Source organism: Daphnia pulex, chromosome 5 (genome assembly GCF_021134715.1).
Source record: "Daphnia pulex isolate KAP4 chromosome 5, ASM2113471v1".
Taxonomy (NCBI): Eukaryota; Metazoa; Arthropoda; class Branchiopoda; order Diplostraca; family Daphniidae; genus Daphnia; species Daphnia pulex.
In genome coordinates, this window is record NC_060021.1 from 10,601,324 (window position 1) to 10,625,175 (window position 23,852).

The following is a 23,852-nucleotide window of genomic DNA, read 5'->3' on the forward strand; positions in this document are numbered from 1 at the left end:
CCAGCGCTCGAAATGGAGGAATTATTGGCACTGTTATCAACATTGGACCTGAGTTTTGTAGGCATTTCAGCCTTGTTAAATCTAATGGGAAGCGGGTTTAAAATTTTTTTTAAAAGGTGTGATAACATAAATTTTTTTAATTTAAGCAATAATAACGGATAAAGATTGAAAAATTTCCCTGCGATATTGACGCAGATATTGACGCAGACGACGAAAATACATTAGAAATCAATAAACAAATCTGTAAATGAAATACGAAAAACGCATTCGAGTAAGTCAATCGTGGATAGAACTTGAAAATTATTTCGAGTATAAGTATCTACCATTTATGAGAGTACTTATCTTCAAAAAAAAAAAAGTTTTCAAATTTCATGTAATTTTTACGAAGTTAACTTCGATATTGCTACTATCACCGACGCAGTAACTTCAACTCGTATTCAAAGAAATCAAATATTTGATTGAATATAGATTGTATCGAGCGAACAGTTTATTGTAATTATTAATGGACACAAACAGGTAAACAAAAGGTTCGCATTAAAAGGCCCTGTAATTTTATGTTTTCATTTTTTTTTTGTTCTTTTTTTTTTACAAATTGCATTTTTGCAATCGTTTGAGCTATTCATTGTAATCTGAAGCAAACCCATGTAAATGTGCTCATGATTAAGTGTGCAGCTCTTGGATCCTGGATGATTTTTTTATCTATTTATGGTCTTGAGCTTCCTTGAGCCACTCCAGTCTGAGCGGCGAAGAAAGTTTGGCCGGAAGGACCCGTGTTTTGTTGGGCGGAAGCAAAAGAAGAAACTCCGCCTGCAGGTGGCCTGTTAAAGCTACCAGGCTGAACATTCGGCACAGCGGAATTGATGACAGCCAAAATAGACGAGTGAACTAATTCGAAATAGAAAATTCATTTCATATTACTAAAAAAATGAATTCTCGCGACTTAACCGAATGAATTCACTCACTGTCTTGAGGAGCTGGTTTAGCGGAGACCATAGCGACGGCGAGGACAAGGAAGACGAACGCAAAAACCTGGTCGCAAAAATTACAACAAATGTGCTTAAACTTAAAAAAAAAAACGCGAAAGACGGTTCAAATTTCGTTGTACTACCTTCATGATTGTTTTAAATGTGAAACGAGCTGACGCAAAGTGGACTGTTGATACGTTGGATTGCAAGTGGTTAACTGGTGTGTCTTTCGGTTGTCCCGGACCGTATTTGTAAGAGCCCCCAAGTCCCGGAGAAATTATGGGAGGTGGCTTAACCGCCCTAGACCGGTGCTGGGCAAGGCAGAAACGGAAGGGCATCCCAAGGTTGTTTGTGCTACTTTTTCAACCGAAGCGCAATTTACATAATTCTTCTTGTTTTCTTGTCGAAGAGGATCAGTAACATCAACAGCGGTCATAACAGCAACCTTGGATGGCCAACATCGGCGGAAAAAGCGCTCTTTTTCAAAGTGAAAACAACAAGCTTCGCCTTGAAAGACCATTTGACTAGATTTTCTCATTTTCCCGATGCCTGTATTCTAAATACGGCAAGGCCCATTTTCCTATTTCGATCCTATTTGAAACGAACACCGATGTCAAAATAATCTCCCTTTTCTATGCTATGCTATGTGATATATACTACGACGAATGTACCATATGCGGTACATTCGAATTCGGACAACTTTTTCTTCGGTATAGTTTCTCATTAACCAAAAAAATATAGACAGCCTTAGTGTCCTTGTTACTTTAACGAATTACGAAAGTACTTCGCTGGAAAACTTGAAAGGTGGATGTTTGGCAGCAGCCAAACACGAGGAGTCATTGAACGCATTTCGCAACAGTGAAATTTTGTGGAACATTTGCCCACCAGATCAATTTTATGTAAAGCGGCTATTTCTAATGGCCAAACTGACGATGAATGATGGGGAAATTTCATGTCATCTTTGATCGTAACGTCTCGTGATGTCGAGGGGGAGGAGTCGGCACTTGATTAGCTTTCGCAGAAGTAACAAATAGAAACTAACCTGTAATCCCGTTCGCGACGATAGCAAACAAAGGCGAACATTTCTCGGTTGACTCTCCAGACTTTGAGCTTTCAGCAGCAAACACCATCTAGTGATACATGAAAGAGTTAGATATTCAGGCTTGTTGTTTTTTCTTTCAGTATAAAAATCGCAAATACGTATAACTACGTAAATTCCCATAACCTCCAATCAATCCAATGGAGTAACTTTCGAATTGCGAAATACACATACTACTGGTATTACCACATCTGACATCTAGGAAAATCCCAACGTTCGTGACATGAGTCGGATCAAACCAAATAATTACCGACTTTAGATACATTGACAAAATAGTTTTGTGCAAACATCAATGACACTGTTTCTTGGGTAAAACCGGGGGGGGGGGGGGCCCAAGGCGCTAGACAGTTTTCTACATTTGGTTTAAGGTAAACATTCTCATGAGTATAAAATCAATCTCCAACTTGTGATTCGACACCACATTTCAACAAGTCGCTTCTTAAAGACAACAACCTCAGTGCCAGCTACGAACAATTTCAAAATGAACAAAGTACGTACTTGCACCTGGTTATAACTTAAATCTTTATGCTGTTTGCCTGTTTCTATACATCTTCATTCCATTTCCAGATGATTACCTTTACATTGTGCGCAGTCCTCGCTGTGGCCACTGCTCGCCCTCAGGCGTTTCAAGGTAAAGAACACCGGCCCTTATTGATAAACAAACTTAAATTTGTCTCCAGTAATTGATTAAATATAAGATTAATTGGGGTAACCTTTTGCGTAATGTAGCCACTGGAACTGGGACAGGATTTGGAAGTGGTGCCGCCCCACTATTTGCCGGAAATGGAGCAACTCCTCTTCTGGGTGGAGCTGCACTGCCTTTTGCTGGACAACCGGTCGGAGGACAACTGGCTTTCCCTGGATTCAATCGTAAGACTTCGTCATTTACTTAAAATTCATTGAAACCTTTAAATAACAATTGTTACTTTGAACTTTGAAGTTGGCACCGGTTCTGGAGCTGGAGCTGGAACGGGTAACGCTGGACCAGGAGGAGTTTCTGCTTCAGGAGTAAGAAAACAACAAAAATAAGAAAATCAAACACAAATTTGACTCACTAATTTGTTTTAGGTTGGAATATCAAGCGCACAAGACGGAGGATCAGCGACTGGTACTGGAACAGGTTCCGCAGTATTGAATGCTGTCACTGGAGAGGCTGCAGCAGCTGGAACTGGTACTGGAAGCAGCACTGGAAAATAAATATTAGTCATCGCTTATCGCATCTGAAGCTCAGAATACGAGACTATACTTAAGAAATGTCGGTTGAAAACTTGAATATATTATAAATGTTAATGAAACAGTGCTGGTTTACTGAAGAAAAATCACTTGTGTTGTCTCTGATCGATCAATAAACAAAATCGACACTTAACTCGCATGTCTTAAATTAGCACACAAAATATTTAAAAACCAAAGTTACATTTATTGCAGTGGCTGCCCCCATGCAGTGTACCTGTTTCGGATTAAAATTTAAATGCATCGATTAAAGTTTAGTTTCCATTTTCATTTCTGTTGTTTCGATTTTTGGGTTGCTTTGTTGTTCGGTTCGCGGGCCGGTTAGTTGGCCGTCTCTGTCGTTGTTGGTTATTATTATTGGGCGAAGAATGAGAATGGGCCGAGGCTGATGCCGAAACAGACCCTGTTCCTGAAGAAGAGGCTGAGGCATGTTGCCACCCTGTTCCCGTCCTGCGAACAGACGAACCCTGATGCCCACGTCCGGATGAACCTGCTGCTGTACTACCAGCACCTCCAGCTCCTGGACTTAGCCAGGAAGATTGCTGATGATGGGCCTGCCGATGGGCCTGCTGATTAGCTGCTTGTTGAGAGGCAGCTGAATTGAATGTATTAGCAGCCATCTCGTTAAAGGTTCTGGACATACTGCTAAAGGGATCGTTTCCTGTAAATAAATATCAAGAATTAAACAAGAAACAGTGAAAAATAAATCCAATTTCAAACCTTGTTGCTGAGGCAAAGGAACAGCTAAAATGGTGTAGATTGCCACGGAGAGAAAAAACCATACGGAAAAGGCCTGTTAAAGTTTGGTATTGATGAGTAAAATTATTTGTTCAAATACTTTTTAAAATTGTACAAATGTTACCTTCATATTGTTGTTTTGTTGGTTGTTGATCTTGCTCTGTATAGAAATATCACGAGATTTCCTCTACGCTGCTGGCTTTGATGGAGTGATAGATTGTAATTGCTTTTCTTCAGTAAAACTAGTGGGTTTTATGCATTGCACCAGCAAAGGAAAATTTGGAAAAAGGGGCGATGCCGGGTCAATGTACAAGATTTAAGCCTTTTCAACGTTTCAAAACCAACGTCGCACTTCGAGTTCAAAGAGAAGCACTTGAGATTAAGGCTATCTGCGACTCAGCGACTACTACCGTACCACTAGCAACCGTCGTCAAATTAATTCAGTTTTCTTTGGCGCCTTTATGTGGAAATTGATACACAAGAGCTGCCGCTTTTATCAGCAAAACATTTCCAAAGCCAACAGAAATGGGAAAACCAAGAAGTTATCAAATGAAGCTACCAATTCACTTAGTGGGTGGGTATGAATCGCCCATCGGAGTTGGAGATTGGTAGGAACGGCTGCTGTTGATTTCAAAAGGCATGCAATATTAATAATTGTGATTAAAGGGCATTTCTATACTTGAAATGACTGCTAGATTTCAATAAACGTTAAACTTTAAGCGTAATACCAAGAACCCGGGAATGGGATACTACTGATGAATGGGGCTGCAGAACGTCAGACTTGTCCTTTTGAACCAATGAGGATCAACGCGCAGAATTCGGGTCTAATAACTCAAAACATAAGGTTATCTGATGCCAATAGCTGGCCACTAGAAAACACGCAAGCAAAGTTTATCCAGAACATCTTAAACATTTGACTTGAACTTAGTTCATCGCAGAAATGATTTCAGATAAATTTCTGAAAATTAATCATGGAATAATTTATTTAAAATTAACAGCGTTGAAAAATGTCTCATTGAAAGATGTAGGAAACCGAACTAAATGAAAAAGTTTTAAAATTGGCGTCTTCACCGTAACCGAAACCAGATCCATCTGGAAGGCCGAAATCGATGCCTTTAAAATTTTTAGGAAAATTGTATTAATTAATTTTTAATAATCTAATTTAATTTAGTAGTGCTTTAATTTAAAATTAATAATACCTGCTCCCCAGACACCATTATCTTTTGCGCCAGCATCCAATCGAGCCTCCAATACGGAACTGTTACTACTCGTTTTCCGGAAGGGAAAGAACTTCAGCTTCAAGAGGATGGAAACGGCTGTCTCTTCGATTGAGACACTTTCATTGGCAATAAACGACCGTGTTTCAAATGTAGTAAAAGGTTTACTGCTGGCACCACCATCAGCGTTGGCATCAGCAGTTACACTTTTATACTCAACTGCATCCGTGAAATTTGAATAATATTTAAATGTAAAGAAATACATTGAAAAACCTAAAAGAGGCAAACTTACATGGTCGAAGATGAGGTCGAGACAGCACTGTGCTGATCCAAGATAAAACGAAGCAAAAGATGACGACCTGTGGGTGTTCCAGGGAAACAATTAGTCGTATAAGTTCTACTCGAATAGGTTTCAGGTTACCAGTTTACTTGCCGAATCACACTCATCCCAGGGCTACGATTTTCTACTAGAAACTTGAGCAATTCACCGATTCTGAACTGTGAAGCTAGACGATCTGCGAAGTAACGACAAAATGTTTTTGGCAAAGCCACCACTAACTACTCGAGGTTATATACACGCGCAAGTTCTCAGTGTAGAACCCATTAGGGATGCACATTCATCGGTAGATTACCAGCCAAGTTACGTGAGGAAGTAACCCCTTTCCTCTTTACGGGAGGGTTCATGATTAACATTCGCTTCTCGTTCAAGATAAGTCACGAATTCAGTTCCATTGAAAAACTTTGCAAAAGGGAAAAGTTCCTACACCAATTACACGATGAATAGCATTTAAATAGCCAGGAAAATACTTAATACTTTTTCCCAACAACATGTAAAGTAACCTAAACCAGTAATGTAATCAATGGTTATAACGTTCGAAATACATAGTCAAACCGATCCAACCATACAAGTGCATAAACTGATGGCAAGAAGTAAATCTCGCGCTTTCCAACATTCTTGACCTTGTGTAATCTGCCACTTTGTGGTGGATGAAAATCAGTTGTCGGCATGTTTTCGAATGCACTATGCAACGACGCTTATCTACGTACAAAGGAGCTTGGGTAACTGGACCCCGAGGCAGCCCCAAAACTAATGTTGGCCCATCGCCTTCTAAGAGTGCAAATCTCTTTGCCATTCAGGTCAGGTATTTTACATTGCATTGATGCAGTTCCCAATTGATTATGCTTTCAGTACAGTTTCAGCACGGAAAAGAAGATAGATTAGTAATTTCAATAAAATAGTAATCATTCAAATGATTTAATTCACAGTACAGGACTGGCTTACTGTTTGTATTGAAATCATTCCATATCTTTAGCATTTGCATCATCTGTTTCATTTTCTTCCATTTCATCTCCATTTTCATGACAAGGATCAGCTTTAGTCTGAACTGGTTTCCTGAATCTTTTGATGGTGATGTTAGGAATGAAACGAAGCACACCAGTCCAGCTTCGTAAATACTCCAAATTTTTGGGGCACGACAGATCAGGTATTTCTAATATGATATCAGCCATTGTAAGATCGGGATAGGTCTAAAAAATATAAAACGGCTGTGACTTACCAATTCCACATCCTTCGTACTCGTCTCTCTCCAACTTCTGTGAGTGCTCAATAGCATCTTCCCTGCTGGCATGCTGTCTTGAACTTCTTTGTCCAATTTGATTTTTCAAGTGAATTTGTTCAAGTTCCTCGTCGAACCTGCCCAGGTATTGTTCAACCAGGTCTGCAGTCAATCCAGGTGTGTAGATTTTCACTTCTGGATCGAGTTGGTCGCGAAACCAGGCGATTTTTTCTCCCAACGCCGTCATCTTTTGTGCCATAGCCTTTTTGTTGTGTTTGACTCGCACATCACGATGCCATTCCCTTGAAATCTGATCAGCTTTCCTGCTGTTGGGATGAATCAATTTGTTCTCTTGACCAAACTTTGTCTTGACTTTGGGCTAAATAAACAAATAAAGATGCGAATTAAATAATCGTATACAAAATACAAAATATTGAAGTTACATTTCATTACTAACTAACCATGATTGACAGATTATATTTTCACACGTGCACAGTTCCCAAACCCAAAAAACTTAGCAGACGACCCAACTCAACTACTAAACTGCGCAGGGAGAAAGCTTTTGTTAGAACCACCCACAGGTGGCGTTGCACATCGATAAAAAAGAGGCGCAAAACTAAAACAAACAAATAAATGTTTTTAAACTTTTTGATTTGTGTGCTGAATTGATCAAAGATAACGTCTACCAAGAGACGGCAATTCAGCTCAAATAAATAACTCGCAGAGTCGCAGGAAATCTGGCGATTCCATCAATTGAACGATCCGAGCCAGTCTATTAGTAATACATGGCCCTACATAGTCGATATCACCCATTCATATCTTCTGCGGTATTTCGGCCTGGGTCCAAGCAAAGACTTTTACTTCGACTTCTTTTTCGCCTTGTCCCTTCAATAGATAGCATCCTGCAGAGACAAACGAGCTAGGCGTTATTGTGCACAAAGGGCTATACAACCTAAAGGGCAAATTATCTTATTCGTGACCAGAGGAATAATAACTTTCTCTCTCGCTCTCCTCTATTTAGGATTTGTATGTCTACCCAATCTCCAACGACTGGCAATCCATCATCTGTTGGACTGGCTGGTCCAATCTACTACCTATAAAGACCCGCAAACTGATGGTCCAACACACACACACACTACACAGTACACACACCGTGGGAGAGAGAACATAGAGCTGGAGAGAGAATATATTGTATAGTTTGCCACACGTCTGATATTTTTACAAACAAGTTTGAACCCTTTTAAACCCGCGTTCGTGACTCAAGCTAGCACACACCACATCGCCAGCAGTGAGCAATGACAGAGACAAACTCGCTCAACTGAAATGATGGACTGCGGACGGTGAGGTGACATTTTTGCACTTAGATATTTTTTTTTACTCTCTTTCTTTTGGGTACGGATGGATTTTATTACCCTTCCGGTTCAGAGCGTCCTCCTTCCTCCTATGCGGTCACGGACTCTGCTTGGCTGACGGACCGGCGGCTTCTTTCTTTCTCCCATTTTTTCTCCCCCCCCCCTTTTTCGGATGCTATAATACTACACCCACCCACACATACGTACAATAAAGTTCTGATGCTCGGCCAAAATACATCTGTATTTGATAGCACCAGAAAAGAAGAGGAAAGAAAGAAATCAGAAATTGAAATGTTTGGGAGAAGAAAAAAAGAAAAAACGAATTTAGATGATATCGCGGGAGATCTAAAGGATTTCTGCGACAGCTTCCGGCTGTCATCCATTTCAAACCATTTTTCTTTCCTTCTCTCTCTCCATCAAACATTCTCCCCCCTCCGCACAAAAGCCGCGATCTTTTTGCGTGACTCCCAACATTTTGACTAACCCGCACGCCATATACTTTTTTCACTGTACATTATACAGTCGGACGTACCACTCCAGGGTTAGGGGAAAAAAGGATGCCATTCTCGTTGGTTCGATCGTATAGTCTTCCATCATTGAACACGAGCAAGTCGGGGGGAAAAAAAAGAGGATCTCTCATGGACTGCCATATAGGGCCAGGCGGAAGGATCCGCACAACCCACACCCAAGGCGAAGCTTTTTGCGCATGTATGTCGTGATATGAGGTGCCCGAAATAAATGAGCCACGGATTTTCGTCTCCCCCCCAAAAAAAGTTTCGACTCTTCGTTTGCCTGTCCGCCTCTCTTCAGAAAAATAAACGAACGAACTGTGTGTGTGTGTGTCGCCGGATTACGTTTCCCCACCGACACTGTCAAAGTCTTTCCTGTCGCACACACAAATGTCTGAATATGGATGAGCTTCTTTTCTACCGCAGTGTGTGTGTGTGATTTCTCCCCGTTTTCTAAACAGAAAACTATTCACGCGAAACTCTGCGGCAATCTCTCCGGTCGCTGTTTTCGCCATTGCGGAATAGATGGGCGCGGAGATGGAGTGGCGCGTTAGACGATTCCTTCCGCCGTGAAGAAGAAGAGGAGAGAAACTCCGAGTAACACGGGGAGAGGGCCTTTAAGAGCCGCGTCGGAACGCTGGGAAATGAAGACCGTTGGAGCCGTCATCGGAGGCCGTCAAGACCTTCTATTACAGCACAGAGAGACAAACGGGGTGCTGATTTATATATCACACTGTATACATAAATAAAAACTCTTTGATATGAAAGCGCGTCCAGGAGTGGAAAAGCGAGGAATCCCAACAAGAAAGAACCCGAGTGAGTCAAGAGAGAGAGAGAGAGACGGTGGGTCGGGTGAGTGGAGAGCGTCTCTTCGGTATCCCATACGGGGGAAGCCAAAAGCGGTTTGCCAGATGTCATAAACACAATGAAAAACGAGCGTCTCGATGACCCTTTTACTCTCTCCTCTTTTTCGATATGATTTCTCAGCCACAAGGGGAAAACGGGAGAGCGTGCGCTGCCGAAAAAAGCGATCGATTATGAATGATGGCTCAAAGGAAATGATCGCCAATCACCCAGATCAAATACGAAAACAAGACAAACTCTTATAGCGCCGCACACGTGTGCACTACATCCCACCTCCGTTGCCATTCAAATGGCGTCTTGACATTTACCATCCAAAACTTTACTGTCCAATTTTCTCCTTTTCAAAGTCAGCCACTAATCAGGTAATCACCGAAACTTCAATAAGAAATGGCACCCAGAGAAAGAGAGAAAGTTTGGACGTGACGTCATTCGGCTGCTGCTGCGGCTGAGCTTCACCCAACGACAGGGAACGAGCACGCGCCAACATGCTCAAAAGCAGCAGCAGCAGCAGCAGTCGTTTAATATTTTATTATTATTGCACTCTATAAGCGTATAGTGTGTTGTAGTACTAAAAAAAGCAAAAGGAGAGTCCCCCCGCCTGGCTAACGAATTGGCTTTGCTGGGCTTCTTCTTCTTCAGAATTCGTCGTTGAATAGAATTACCGGAGAGTCGGTCGGTCGTCGGTCGTCAATGCGACTTCTTTTCTTGGACGCCCTTATTAGGTCACAACTCACGTCCACTGCACATGGCTGATGACATCCGAATCGGACATCATTTCTGACGCTAATAATCCCCCATCAAGACTTTTGCCAGGCTTTCCCAGCAGCAGCAGCTCTTTTTATTTGTTCAAAAGCCAAGAGATTATTACTAAGCAACTAACTAACTAGCCGAAGCTACTGCTCTCGGCTTCGCAACACATGCTGCTGCCGTCCCGCGTGTGAGCAAGAAAGCAACTGCCGCTGGCGTGTATACACACACACAAACAACCGCAACAACAAACCCGTTGACGTCTGCAACGCATTTCTCCGGCAGCACAAAGGTCAATCGTCTGAATAACCTCCATTTCTTTTCTTTTCTTTTTTTTCCGTAGGAATATAACACACATGAGCGTTATTGTAAGAAAAATGTGCACTACGCACGTAACGCATCGTTTTTTATTCTTTAAAACGAACGCGGGCGAGCAATCATCAAGACCTCCCCTGAAAAAAAAAAAACAACAACTTTCGTTCATTTTCTTTTGCGGGGGGAATTTCAAAATTAAAATATTAAAATGAAGTCGGTCAACTTCCCACGTTCAACCATTTGACGTGATAACCAACAACGTCAAAAAAATGAAAAGCGTTCGAGTTTGCGTGATCAAACAAATCTTCCTCGAGGGGGGGTGCGCCATATCTTCTCCGTCCATTTTCCATTTGGAACAGGTAACATGTAAAATGGATGCGAACTCTGCGTGTCGTGATCCGCATCACATCATCAGACGCACATTCGACTATATACCCTCGTCCCTAAACACTCCGGGGGTAGTTGGTAGTGGTTCGTACGTCTATTATCAGAAAAGAAAAAAACGAACTCGGCCAGAGAAAAGTAGTCGAGATCCTTATCACAACGTTGTTGCGTTGTTGTTTAGTTGTTGTGAGCGTACCGGCAGTTACCCAAGGAGGAGGAACGTATACCGGTATACGTGCGTGTAATTAGACTTGATTACCTTTCATATATGTACGCATAGGCAAGAAATGTTTTGGGGAAAAGCTTCGCCTGCCATCCAGCCCAGACACACACGTAATTATAGATGCAAGATACTTTACGGTAAGGGGGGGGGGAGAGAAAATGAATAATTACACTGCAGACTCGCATTATTGTTAAAGCAAAGCAGCTCACGTGTACGCCAAAACGACTCTAATGATCGTCAGCGGCCACCGAGAATCATCATCATCGTCGTCGTCGTCGTGAAAAAAACAAAGTTGCGTTCCCAATCGCAATTCACCGCCGCCCATCTTGGAAAATTATGATGATTCACTCCTTTTTTGCGGTGGCGTAACATATTTAAAAAGAAACAGAAACGGGCTGGATGAAATGTAAAAAGTCACATGGGCGCCTCCCTTTTCCGCTGTTGCCATCCGACCGCGGGAAACGGCAATCAATTGAATTTCGGGAGCGCAACTTTTTGTTATGAATAGTCGCGCTCCTCTAGCTGCTAGCTGGATCATCTTTTTATTCTCTAGAAGATCGGCGGAGTTTTTTCTCTTTTTTTCTATCCCCTTGGTTTCATTCAATCACGAAACTGGCGGATGGTTCAAAAGATAAAACGAATATCAATCTCCCCCACCCCCCGCAAACAGAAGGAGAAAGAGAGAGCCGGAGCAAAAGCAAAAGGAGGAACGATGGAGAGCGGGTTGGCGCATTGAATGCAAAGCGTTTCATACATGCTCAAATAGATTGATCCCGCCGGCGAAACTTTGGATATTCTTCCTCCCAGCTCTAACCGCCCCCCTTCCCCATCAGCTATATATACAACGGTGCAAAACAACAACAACAACATCTGTGTGTGTTTGTTTTCATTCGATTACAAAAGAGAGCCAAGTCGATGCGCCAAAATGTTTTTTTCCCGATTGAATCGCAACCAGAAAATTTCCTCCGCTCCCGTTTTGTTCAATTTCGCCTTGGATGAGATTTACATTTTTTCCGGCCTTCAATTATCCCCAAAATGAAATATGTCTGCCCTTATTTTGGCTGCTTTTCGAAATAAATAATTACAATAACAAAAGAGTCGCCTCTCTAGAAATAAAGAGTGGCGCATCGAAAAAGAGAAAAAAACAACAACAACAATGAATCGGTTCAGATTTGCGGGACTCTGTGGTATATACAAGATGAACTGCGTCTGTACTTATCGAAGGTGGTCATTAAGATGATGACCTCAATCTTTATCCCATTTTTGGTATAGTTTAGTTCATCCCCTGAGAGATCGACGAAAACGATCGAATGGCCAAGAGAAAAAGAGATTATAAACAACAACTGCTGCTGCTGCTGCTGTAATTTCACCTGAGAGTTGAACAACAAAAAAAACAGAAAGAAAAAAGTTACATAAGAATCCGGGTCGGAGTTCTATCCTACACATGCTCGGCCGCGATCATCATCACCATAAATATAGTGTAAAAAAAATAAAATAAAAATCCCGATGAACTTGCGCGAGTTGCATCCCATCAGTCGACCGGCGGCGGGCACTCGTTTTTTGTTTGTGTAGCTTTTTTTTTCCTACACACATCATCATCCTTCACTGTCAAGTACCTGTTATTACTTGTAGGTGTACGTACACGATGATGTTTCTCTCTCTCGTGAACGCCAATCGAGAAGTCCTTCAACCTGATTGCTCTCGTTCCAATTTCAAAAAAGCCAATCCTTTTTTTTCTTCTTTCCCCCTCCTGACGATCATGAATTATGCAATTATGGTAATAAAGTCCACCCCTTTCTTTTTCACATCAAATAACTTTGAAACATTTCTCTCCATCCAGGTAAATAACGTAGTTAGTTTTCGGTGCGATTTTGGTGTGTCGACTTTTAAACGATTCGATCCTATCGCAAGGGGATTGGGATACACCGGGGGGATGATCCTGCTTTTACACATGTGTCTGCACTTGTAGTACGTTTGGCCCGGTCCAAACAAAAGCGAGCGCTGATGGATACCACGGGTATTAGTCTTGGGAGCTGCGTCTAGACGATCGAGACACCCCGGGTGAGCGCGGTGGGAGGATATATCTTCTTCCGTAGACAAACAACAACAACAAGGGTCTGGGGAGAAGATATATAAATAAGAGTGTGGGACAATGACACGATATGATGACGCACATTCGGCTATGGAGGGGGGGAAACGATTTGTATCGTCTGGAATAATAATAAAAAAAGAAAAGAAAGAAGAGATCCGGTCGATCAAAAACAAGTCTAGCTATATAGGGGCCATCGCCAAAGGGCCATCCAGCTGACCCTTGACGGAAGCAAAAAGGGAAAAAAAAAGAAAGAAGAAGAGCGGCGCTCAATGATTCTCGCGTGATGTTGCCACCGAATGGCACCAGCAGCAGATAAGACAACAACCGAAAGGGGATAAACCCCCCGTGAGCTGCCAGATGATGATGATGATGATAGAAGCTCCTAGTGCAGTTTAAATGCGTGTGCGCAAAGAGAGAGAGAGAGTAGATGGATGGATGGATGGCCCTCACTTTTGATTCAACGTGACTGGCTCCGAAAAAAAAATATTTCTCAAAAAAGGAAAAAAAGATGAAAAAGGTAAGAAAATGATGAGGATGAATGAATAAAGACGTGAGAGATGCTCGGCCCGTTATGGGCGAATGAAGAAAGCAAACGCGTGATGCATGAAAGCTGATGGCTATATAAAAGGCCGTACAAGGGACGAACATGGCAAAGGATAAAAAAAGATCACAGAAGAAAAAGTCAACTAGGCGCGTCGGCCGCCACCACCACCACCAACTTCTTCTTCTTCCCACCCACAAGACACGCCATAAAGCTAATGGGCAATGTGACTCGGGCGGCGTTATTTTATTTCTTTTATCAATTTACAACGGTGCAGTTCGTCTTCACACCCAGACGAACACATCCGACCATCGAAACAACTAACTGGAATGAATAGCCCAAAAAATGTTCATTTCAAACAAAAATTCTTGTCCTTTTATACATTCAAAAAGGGAAATTCTTTTTTCTTCTTTTTCGTCTTTATGATACGGCCATTAGAATATGCACATCTCATAGAGCGACATAACGCCAGTAGAGTCGTATAAATAATCGTAACAATTCCATCCAGCCAGCACAAATACACACAACGACCGAATGGATAAAAATGTGTCGATTGTTTTGTTGCTTTCGCGGTCTTCCTTTTTTGTGCACATTTCAACACGAAACATTAAACAGCACGTACTACTTACTACTACTCCTCGGCTCTACGATTCGGATTGGATTGTCATTGCTTTGATGGAGGGCGTGTCGGAGAGCAAACAGATCGGATTTTTATTTTTTATTTTGTTATTTTAAAAAAGAGAATAAATTATGCGCAAGGTTCCACCCACCAAAGACAGAAAGCTTCGCATCAAATTAGAAATGCAAACCCATTAGAAACCCTAGAGAGAAGAAATTTGAGGGGGATAAATTCGATATCGGATGCGGAACTCGATAAGCAAATGTCCATTCCCTATCCGATTACGGGTGGGGGGTTCTCTGTCACCGCAAAACTTAAGACCCAGTGATTATTCAGTGAGATTTTCGCCATTAGGAAGATTTTCTCACAAGATTGGGTCCGTCTGGCCGGACGGAGACAACTGGAGGGTCCGCAGAAATAAAACAAAAGAAGGGGGATCGAACCAAACGATCGATAGATCTTCGATCATTCTCCGCCTCTCTTTTCTCATGGCCACAAGACGCGATTCTCTCGGACAATTTTCTTCTTGTTGTCGGTGGATCGTCACACGAACTGCAAAACAACAAAATTTCCCACAACAACTTTCTGTTTTTCTTTAGTGGCGACGGATCCCCCCCAATCCTAGAAAGTGAAGTCGCCGAGTACACAGCAGACGAATCTGACACTTTACGACGGGGCTCTATATTACGTCACGCCGAAGAAAAGCCTGTTCTTTATACTACGTTGTTTAGAGTCGGGAGCGAATCCAATAATTTCTGGCGCGATTCGAATCAAATCAAAAGGAATCTGGGCGTTCACGATATTGGTTTGAAACGTTTCAAATCGGTTAGCCGCGATTGGACGGGCCCAAAACAAAAATGTACATCCCGCATATAAGTATTTGGAAGGGGAGAGAGAGAGCAAATAAGTAATGGCAACCCATCAAGCCTCGGCGAGAGAGATGCGCTGCTGCTTTTTATTTTTGAAATGAGATGCCATAGTGCTCCTGGTTGGCCTGGTGGTGGTGGTGGTGGTGGTGTTCCTTCGCCTTTTTGGCTTTTCAATACGTTTTAGCGCGCGGGCGGAACGAGGAGCCATTCATCTCTGGCAGTGTCTAACTGTCTCCCGTGCCGCTATAGTCACTCTCTCTCTCTGCCGTTCATGTACACACACAGAGTGTGTTAGAGATGCAGTGCAGCTTGTACGACCCGCAGGCGGGCTGCAGTAGACTGCTAGTAGTTGTACAGATATATATAAAGTATAGATCTAAAAAGAAACGGGAGAGAGAGAGAAAAATAGGTTTCAAGAAACTGAGCTGCTAGCTGCCGCTGCGTGATCGTGAGCTCTTTCTATTCATTCTCATGTCTTCAATGGACTCTTCTTCTTCTTCTCTACTGTGAATCTGTTGGCTCCTTCTCTCTCCCAACAATCAGACGAGGCGGCGTTCGAGACGATCGATCTGACTATCAATCTTTTTCCAGTTCTTCTTTTTTCTTTTAGTTTTTCATTCTCTTATTTTCTCTCTCCAGCAGAAAACTTCTTCTTCTTCTTTGGCTCTCTCCCGTTTTTCTTCTTCTTTTTTTATGGCGCCTTTTGGAACCGACCGTCGCCGTCGATTTGGCTTTCGCACCCGAAAAGAAACAGGGAAAAAAGAAAGAAGATTCTCTCCTTCCAATGGGCTGCAATATAGCCGGGCTATTGCTGGAAAGAGAGAGGAGCATATAATCAAAGCACCAAACCATCCGCAGCCAGCGACCCACCGCTGCGATGGTAAAAAACACAAGAAGAAGAAAAAGAGAAGCTGAAAAAGAGAAGCTATAGGGTCAATAAATAAAAATCAAAACGGCCATTCCTCTCGCGTTTTTACATTCTGAATTATGAGCGAAATCCGTGATCTATTCGCCATCCCGTGAATAATTTAAGAGAGACTTGGCAAAATTTTGAAAGAAAAAAGGTGATGAAAGAATGTTCGGACGTGCCCGAAAAAAATTCATTACACGGCCACTCGTCGGCTGCCTTATCATCGTCTATGATTGCGCATACAAAAGACTTGCAGCCCGTAAAGTACTTGTAGTCAAAGAAAAAAAAAGTATTCCCTCCTCCTATCGTGACGGAGCTCCATACCGAAAGGACTCGGCGGCGCTCTAGTGTTTGGCGTGTGCCGCTCTACAGCGTCTATAATCAAGTGCCATTATTTGGCGGTGCTAACGAGCCAGCCAGCCACCCATGGCACACACACAAAAGGAGAAGAGCAGCGAAAAAGAAAAAGAAATAAAATCACAGAGTCCTCACAAAGTTGTGAAAAATTCTGTTATTTATTCGGCGGCATGGAAACAATAGCAAATATTTGAATAACCGCAAGACATTGCACTTGGATGTAATTTATAGCGCTGCAGACGGGCTGGTAGTAGTAGAGAGGAACTTGTAGAAGAAAAAAGGACGAATAATGTGATATGCCGAGACGATAACGACAAAAGAAGAAGAAGAAGCTAAGGCTGCTGCTGGTTATTAATCATTCCCCCCCAAAAAAACCTTAAAGTTTTCGGATTCCTATTTTTATGATTGGAAAAAATTCCCGGGACACGCGAGATAGCTATACACTATATTAATGCCGAGCTGGGAAAGAAAAAAACCTCAAACGGCAATTTGAATTTTCAACGTATATTGTGAAATATACTAAGAAAACCAAAAATGGAGTGTGAACAAAAGGTCTATACGGATAACAACTATTTTGTTTGTTTTTTTCTTCTTCTTCGAGTGAAAGTGCCAGCACCAGCTGGAATTGGATTTCTTTCTCTTTTTATAATATTTAGTCATTGCCAGTAATCATATGTGTGAGGGCCGCGATATGCGTTGGTACTACACCCACACCCTCCTATCTAGACCTCGCCATAATCATGTGTGGTTGATGGCCAACAGCTCAAACAGGTGAATTATTTTTTTGTTTTTTCAATTAAAAGCTCATCTGTTTCCCTTCGCGGTCGGGTGACGCTGGATCGTGATACGCCAACACTCCCGACCGAAAAGACAAGGCCGAAGAATATCGAGAAAAAGATAAAAAGAAATAAGATAAGAAAAAAGAGAGTTACAATAATAATCGGAGGCCACCGGGGTGAGTGTTTCTGGGACGATCCTTCATCATCATTTGCATTCGATCCATCAGCCGAATTTGAAACTGATGATGAGTTTCATCCCAAAAAAGAATAGAAAGATAAAAAGAAGAGAGGAAGAAAATACCCCACGGGGTTAGCGTGTCGTGTCGTCTCCAAGGAGAAAAAACACATATCGACCAGACATAACAATAACAACTTGGCGAAGAATGGATTTAGAAATGAGCACGGAATTCTCCTCTTATATTTTTTTTTCGTTTCTTCTTCTCTCAAGGTGCAAGAAAGAAAAAAAAAGGAGACAAATCTCGTAGGGAAATGAGCAAAATAGAAGAGAAAAAACAAAACCAAAAGAAATGGTCTAAGAAGATGATGAAGGGTTTGAGGTTTATGCGAGAGCTATTCAAGGATTTATCATTGAAAAAGGCTTATAAGATATACTACACACAAGAGGAAGAAGCCCTTCTTCTTCTTTGGTTTTGCTGCTGCATATGTAACGAATGAGTTTTGCGCGGAGGGGGAGAGAAAATAAAACAACAACAAAAAATGGACGAAAGAGAAAACAAAAGAATAAAATGCATGGAGCGGTTTTGCTTATTCTTTTCGCTAGCCTGTCACCAGTTGATGAATGACTCTCTGCCGGATATTCGCCATTTTTTTCCAACCTCCGGGCGGGAAAAAGGAGTATAGAAAAGCGGCGGTGGCGACAAAATAGTAAAATACATTCAAGATTCGCCATTACCTTTAAATAAACTTTACGACTGACTCGATAGTATTTTAACTGAAACGTTGAGCGCGCCCGGGAAGGAATCGGAGGAATGGAGAGAAGCTCTTTGCCAAATAAACTGGCTTTAGTCTCTCTCTCTCTCCCGCGTTCACTCCCGCATTATTTATGTGGGGACGATGAGGAGGACGACCTGGATCCAACCAAATGGCGGATGGAAGAAAAGACTCTTTTGTTTGTTTCATTTGTTTCGGCTGCTAGCCCGTCATCTTAAACTGCGTAAATAAGAAAAAAAAGAAAAAAGGGCTAGACGCTCTGATTGAACGACAAGGCGACGATATTGAACGCGGGAAAAAAAAGAAAAAAAAAAGTTGTCGGCGTGATCGCAAGCCGTGAACATCAAATCCTCTTATGTTTGATACACGTCCTAACAGCACAAGAGTGAGGCCGGCCCTGTCTGACATCTGATGATCGGCAAACGACCGCAAAATAAGAAGAAAAGGCGGCGGCGGTGGCGGTGGTCCGGGCGTGAGAAGAGAGAAAAAAGAAAAGACACTCGACGCCTCTTGTCGGTTAACCAGTTGATGATGATCGTCCTCATTTCTGCCGTGCCGTGTTCGTGTTGGGAAAAGGAGAGAAACTGGGACAAAAAGTCGGTTGAAGAATCGATTCGTTTTGACAGTGTGCAGCAGCAGCAGCAGCAGCGGCACACAGAGTCGTTTGGCTTTTTCCTTCATTTATCACGAAAGAAAAAAGAATCTAAACGTCTGGTCATTTTTATTATTTTCGCCTCTCGGCTTATCGCATCTATCCATCGTCTCGATGATGTCCAACAGATTGTCAACGTTAGCCTCATTTTCCAAACAAACAAACTCGACCGGTTTCGTCGTCGTCGTCGTCGTTCGGCTCGAGTGAAAATGACAAAACTTTTTCGGGTGATAAACGGACAAATAAGATCTCTCCATCTCTGCACGACAGAATTTTCTTTTTTTGGGCGGAAGCCTGTCCAGCAACAAACAACTACACAAGCAGACAGGCAAACATCAGGATGGAAGAAAAACGGAAACTGATGTTATTACGACTGCCGGTAAAGTCCCCTGGCGCGAATAACAACAAATCTATCGGAAAATAAAGAACATCTTCTTCTTCTTCATCTTCTTGTGCCATTTCCGTTCCGCTTGTTGATACACGCCAGTTTGCATCTTCACGGGAGCAAACGAAAAGAAACAACACGGGAGCAGAGAAAATCCTAGCCGAGTTGTTGTGCGCCCTGCGGATAGAGTTCCGAGTCAATAGACACACGTCGTACGACAAATAAACGAGAGAAACGTCAAGACAAACACAAATAACCAGTCTCAGTCCCGCTTCGTTTTTCTTTTTTCTTTCTTTGCCTTGCCAAATAAATAACCAAACAAAATTCGTTTCGTGATCGTCGGCCATTTCCGGGGGACATTTTGTTACCTGGGTTTTCACTAAATGCAATCACCGTAAAACATACCAAATTCTAATTGATTTTCATTTTCATTTTCTCCTTTCAAAAAAGTTTGAATTTCAAACTTTATTTTGACCATTTATTACCAGTGAGACAAAAAAAAAACGAGAAGAACAAAAAAAGGTCGACGACGTTCGTGCGTGACGGTCTTTTATTATTGTTTTTTCTTGTTCACGCTCCCGGTTGTCTACCGACACACTGTCGTGTGTGCAATAATACAGCTATATATACTATCAGTGGCGGGGAATATGAAAATGGCGAAAAGGCATTCCAAAAGGAAAAAATTCTTCTTCCCAGAAAAAAAAAACGCTGAAAGAGAAAACGCCAAGCAACTCGTGGCGCTGCTGGACATGGTCATGACTGGCGTAGCCCAAAAAAAGGAATCTCGGGAGAAAACAACAACAACAACAACCGCGAGTCGTCGTATAATATAGGCGCAGACTGGGAAGATTTCAGTCTCTCCGACCCGCACCGACATTTTGTTTTGCTGCCCAAAGTCAGACCGAATGATGAACGGTTGGCGGAAAAAAACAGAAACGGAAAAAGGCGCACACTTAAAATTAATATAAGATACCATTCGAGATAATATGGAGAGAGAGAGAGAAATTCAAATTCAGGAAAAAAAGGGGAGTCGGGAAAATAATAAGTTGCACACGGGTCTCCGGCTGTTGCCGGGACGCCATGAATCACCAAGAGAAAAAGGGAGGCCAGTTCACCTGATTTGTCGGGACTCTATAACCCCCAGTCGTCTGCCCGTTTCCAGCAGACAACAACCTTCCACTCGAAAATGAAAAGAATAATGGCTTATGGGAGCTATACTAATAATTTAAGGGCCTTTTTAAGAATTCGCTCCGCGTGATACAATAACAGATTATTACATTGTTTGTTATGTCTACAGTTGTGTGCCGCTCAAATCTATACGTACACAATAGAAATAGACTGGGAGTCTATCGATCATTTTCTCTCTTCTCTTTTCCCAGGATGTAACAATCTATTATTCATCACGGGAGTTGGCCTGGTGATGAATGGCACGTGAACGGGCCGTGAGTTTGTCCCAGCGTCTATCCCGTATAAATATCTATAACAGTCCCGTAGTAGTAGACTCACTCGGTCTCTCTCAATGGCGAATGGGGGAACGAGGACGAGCTTAAATGCCAGCCCTGTGTAAGTATAGCTTCTACTTCTTCTCGGGTCCCAGAGTCCCTATACAATCTGACGTGGGGAGGTTTCGAAAAAATATTTGTCGAAATAAATCTGTAGAAGTTACAGTTTTCTCGGCATGTCCTATAGTAGACACACTCGTTTTGTATAGTGGCCTAACAAGATGGATATCTTCTTCTTCGTCTTCTTCTCCTCAATAGATTGCCAATATCAATATCTTCGCCTGCGGTTGTAAGGACCTTCTCGTTCCCCGGCTAATACATTTGTATCAATTTTCTTTAGCTTTCCTCCTCTCTCGACTGCAACTTGATAGAAAATTGCAGAAAAGTTTCGATAAGATCGGATCGCTTTGCCACACAACGATGGACCGTTATTGGACGGCAGAGAGGCAGACAAGACAGACAGCTCTAGCACTTTAATCAGGTTTTAATCAGACTGATGGTATAGGGCAGACGAGATGTTATCTAGTAGATGCTGCTATTGCTTTAGTTATGGTTTCGTCGGCTGCTGGCTGACTGGCTGGCTCTCCCCTATGACTGCTGGGCGACTCTACATGGCAGAAGCCAGACTGGGCCAATTTTCATGCATCAATGACGTCGCCGACCTCACAAACTCGTCTCGAGCGATTGTTCTCTGATTTATCGAAAACTCAAACAAAAACCAGACGACAAACCAAAGGAGAGAGAGTGTAAAAAAGGCTACACCTAACGCACGTACAATTTGATCAAAAGAATTCTCTTCTTTTTAAAAAGGAAAAAAAGATTCTTTTAGGGCAGGCGCGCACAGTAGGTCAAATGTTGTGTCTCCTAGGTCCCGACGAGGTCCATTAGCGCCGGAGCCGGGAGCCCCAGCGAGCGAGAGCCCCCGAAAAGTCGTTTGCCCGTGCACGGAGGGACGAAATGTACACGCAGAGAAGAAGAAGAATAAAAGGCTCGGCAGTTTCAAACGGCCTGCGACGACGAGGTTTCATCGCCAACTGTGCCCAAGCGAGGAGGTCCCGTGACAGGCCGTCAATCTCTCAAAATCGGTTGGAAAACGAGGCAGAAAGAAAATGGGAAAATGGAAAAAAAAGGCCAGAAGAAAACATGACGTCAGTTGTTTGTCAACCGCCGAGACGCCACGGGGAGGATATAGAAAATGGAGGGGAACCCACAAATTATGGAGGCAGCAAACCTCGGGACAAGAAAAATCAGTTAAGGACGAAAACAAATAAATAAAAATGCCAAGAATTTCACCTTCAGAAAGAAAAAGGCATTACAATTTCTTGGCAGCAATGATTGGCATTTTCTGAGAAGTGTTTGACTCAATAACGTCGCCATCCCCACCCTCAAAATTCCGACCAATCAAATAATGAGCCAAAGGTTAACAAGCTCTCTACAGCACGCATCAGCGTGAGCGGCAAATGATGAATACGTGGCCCACGTTTGGAAAATAAAACACGAAAAAAGGGCCAGGACGTCGGCAGTCCAAACAATGTGACACACGCGTGACAACATCATCCCGAAAGAATGAAACAAAACAATTTTCTTCTTTCAGTCTCTCCACTTGCGAAAAATCCGTTCCCAACAATAAAAAAGCCCCCAAAAAATCCCGCTAAAAGTGGTAAAAATCAAATTAGACAATTTAAGAGGAAATGAAATGCGTGACTGGCTCCCGGCTGCCGCAATGTGTTGCACCCCCTACCTCCTAAGAATTTCGTGACGATGTCATAGAAAACAAATAATCACATCATCAATGCAGCGCCATCCTCGAGGCCAATCACGAATTTTCACGATTATTTAGTTGCGCAACCTGATCGACATGACGGCCGACGAATGAACGGGATATTGTTGCTCATTAGCTCAGATGAAAGCGAAACAATAAACAAGCGAATCGCTGGCCAGAAAAAAGAAAATTTGAAATCAACGCCAAACAAAATGGCGGCTGCTTAAAGAAGGGGGTTGTTGTTGCTCGGGGATTATTGCATCACAGCAGCAGCGCTTCTTGTTTTGTTTTTGATCACGACGCCGACAGACTCAACACCAACAAATATATAAAAATCCGGTACGAGGATGAGACACACATCGTTAAAAATATTCCAAAAAAGAATCTGTGCAACAACAACACACAGCTAGGGGAATAGAAAAACAGTTTCGTTTTGTCTCAAAACTGTTCGGTCGGTCTCGCACCCCGTCAAGATGAAAACAAACAAGAGTTTCGGGAGTTGGAAACAAAAGGGCGAAATTTGTTGCATGTTGACTACACAACAGACAGACACACACAAAAGGACTTGGCATATATAGGGAAGATGTTGTCTTTTGCCAGTGTGTGGGATGGATGGATGGATATAGCTCTACTCTCTCTTCGTTCAGATTGCAGTTGCCTCGACAACAGTTGTGGGTTTATATTTACATCCGACGAGCAAAAGAAAATAAGAAAAGATTTCCCACTGACCTGAACTGCTGGTTGATTGTACGTAGGAAGAAAAAGTTGTTTGTCGTTGCCCGGAAGAGAAGAAAAAAGAGCCGCCCACTTTTGTGAGTCTTCCATCAGCACGTGGTGAATTAGCCAACAGGAACGTGGTGGATTCTGGATTGTTCTGCAGGGTAAAATAGAAATGTCTTATGTCTATACACCACCGATAATGCACGAGCGCACGCATTTATTTTTCCACACTTGACGTAATCTTCTCACAGTTCGAGAAAAAGAAAATAACATTCTCCAACTTTTCTCTCAGTCACTGGCGACATTGTTGGCATTCTCAAGTGTCTTTCATACATCATTTCGCTCGCAGAGACTGAGAAACAATAGGCTGGCTTGCCAGATCTAATTATCTAATTACTCAACGTGGCGCGCGTAAAACAAAAAAGAATTGCCACCCATTTGGCAACGGCTTCAAACGGCTTCTCTAGACACAGAAACAGCTAAATTTAAACACTTGACATGGGGAAAAGAGTGT

The 23,852-nt window shown here is 42.5% G+C and overlaps 3 protein-coding genes across 11 annotated transcripts; 1 reads left to right on the forward strand and 2 right to left on the reverse strand.

Moving 5' to 3' along the window:
• Window positions 1-465: 465 nt before the first annotated feature.
• On the reverse strand, window positions 466-6,507 carry LOC124194596. 9 transcript variants are annotated; one of them, XR_006874981.1, is made up of 11 exons: window positions 5,671-6,507; window positions 5,542-5,608; window positions 5,232-5,468; window positions 4,157-5,145; window positions 4,015-4,087; window positions 2,778-3,955; window positions 2,640-2,711; window positions 2,008-2,095; window positions 1,109-1,556; window positions 963-1,029; window positions 466-885 (listed from the first exon to the last, which is right to left on the reverse strand). XR_006874981.1 is itself a non-coding variant. In XM_046588851.1 (5 exons), exons 3-5 carry the CDS (start codon window positions 1,301-1,303, stop codon window positions 704-706), a joined length of 444 nt encoding a protein of 147 aa, XP_046444807.1. In that variant the 5' UTR covers window positions 1,304-1,556; window positions 2,008-2,095; window positions 2,640-2,717; the 3' UTR covers window positions 466-703. The 9 variants fall into 9 exon arrangements, 3 of the variants coding, with proteins under 3 accessions (XP_046444807.1, XP_046444808.1, XP_046444810.1); XR_006874984.1 differs by having other exon boundaries at window positions 2,778-3,398; window positions 3,479-3,955; window positions 5,542-6,506; XR_006874983.1 differs by having other exon boundaries at window positions 4,157-4,653; window positions 4,761-5,145; window positions 5,542-6,505.
• Window positions 2,146-3,564, forward strand: LOC124194597 (merozoite surface antigen 2-like). Its single transcript, XM_046588855.1, has 5 exons — window positions 2,146-2,554; window positions 2,632-2,695; window positions 2,794-2,934; window positions 3,005-3,072; window positions 3,133-3,564. Exons 1-5 carry the CDS (start codon window positions 2,546-2,548, stop codon window positions 3,259-3,261), a joined length of 411 nt encoding a protein of 136 aa, XP_046444811.1. The 5' UTR covers window positions 2,146-2,545; the 3' UTR covers window positions 3,262-3,564.
• Window positions 6,508-6,545: 38 nt separating the features above from the next.
• Window positions 6,546-7,052, reverse strand: LOC124194847 (translation machinery-associated protein 16-like). The gene is made up of 2 exons (XM_046589229.1): window positions 6,806-7,052; window positions 6,546-6,739 (listed from the first exon to the last, which is right to left on the reverse strand). Exons 1-2 carry the CDS (start codon window positions 7,050-7,052, stop codon window positions 6,546-6,548), a joined length of 441 nt encoding a protein of 146 aa, XP_046445185.1.
• Window positions 7,053-23,852: the final 16,800 nt, after the last annotated feature.

Bases quoted from the DNA above. Each gene is read 5' to 3' on its own strand.
- LOC124194597 (XM_046588855.1), top strand. The intron at 2,935-3,004 runs GTAAGACTTCGT...TGAACTTTGAAG, and splicing joins GGCTTTCCCTGGATTCAATC to TTGGCACCGGTTCTGGAGCT. The intron at 3,073-3,132 runs GTAAGAAAACAA...AATTTGTTTTAG, and splicing joins GAGGAGTTTCTGCTTCAGGA to GTTGGAATATCAAGCGCACA.
- LOC124194596 (XM_046588851.1), bottom strand. From the start codon at position 1,303: ATGCCCTTCCGTTTCTGCCTTGCCCAGCACCGGTCTAGGGCGGTTAAG. The intron at 1,030-1,108 runs GTAGTACAACGA...TTTTGCGACCAG, and splicing joins CATTTAAAACAATCATGAAG to GTTTTTGCGTTCGTCTTCCT. The intron at 886-962 runs GTGAGTGAATTC...ATTTCGAATTAG, and splicing joins TAAACCAGCTCCTCAAGACA to TTCACTCGTCTATTTTGGCT.
- LOC124194847 (XM_046589229.1), bottom strand. From the start codon at position 7,052: ATGACGGCGTTGGGAGAAAAAATCGCCTGGTTTCGCGACCAACTCGAT. The intron at 6,740-6,805 runs GTAAGTCACAGC...ATATCATATTAG, and splicing joins GTACGAAGGATGTGGAATTG to AAATACCTGATCTGTCGTGC.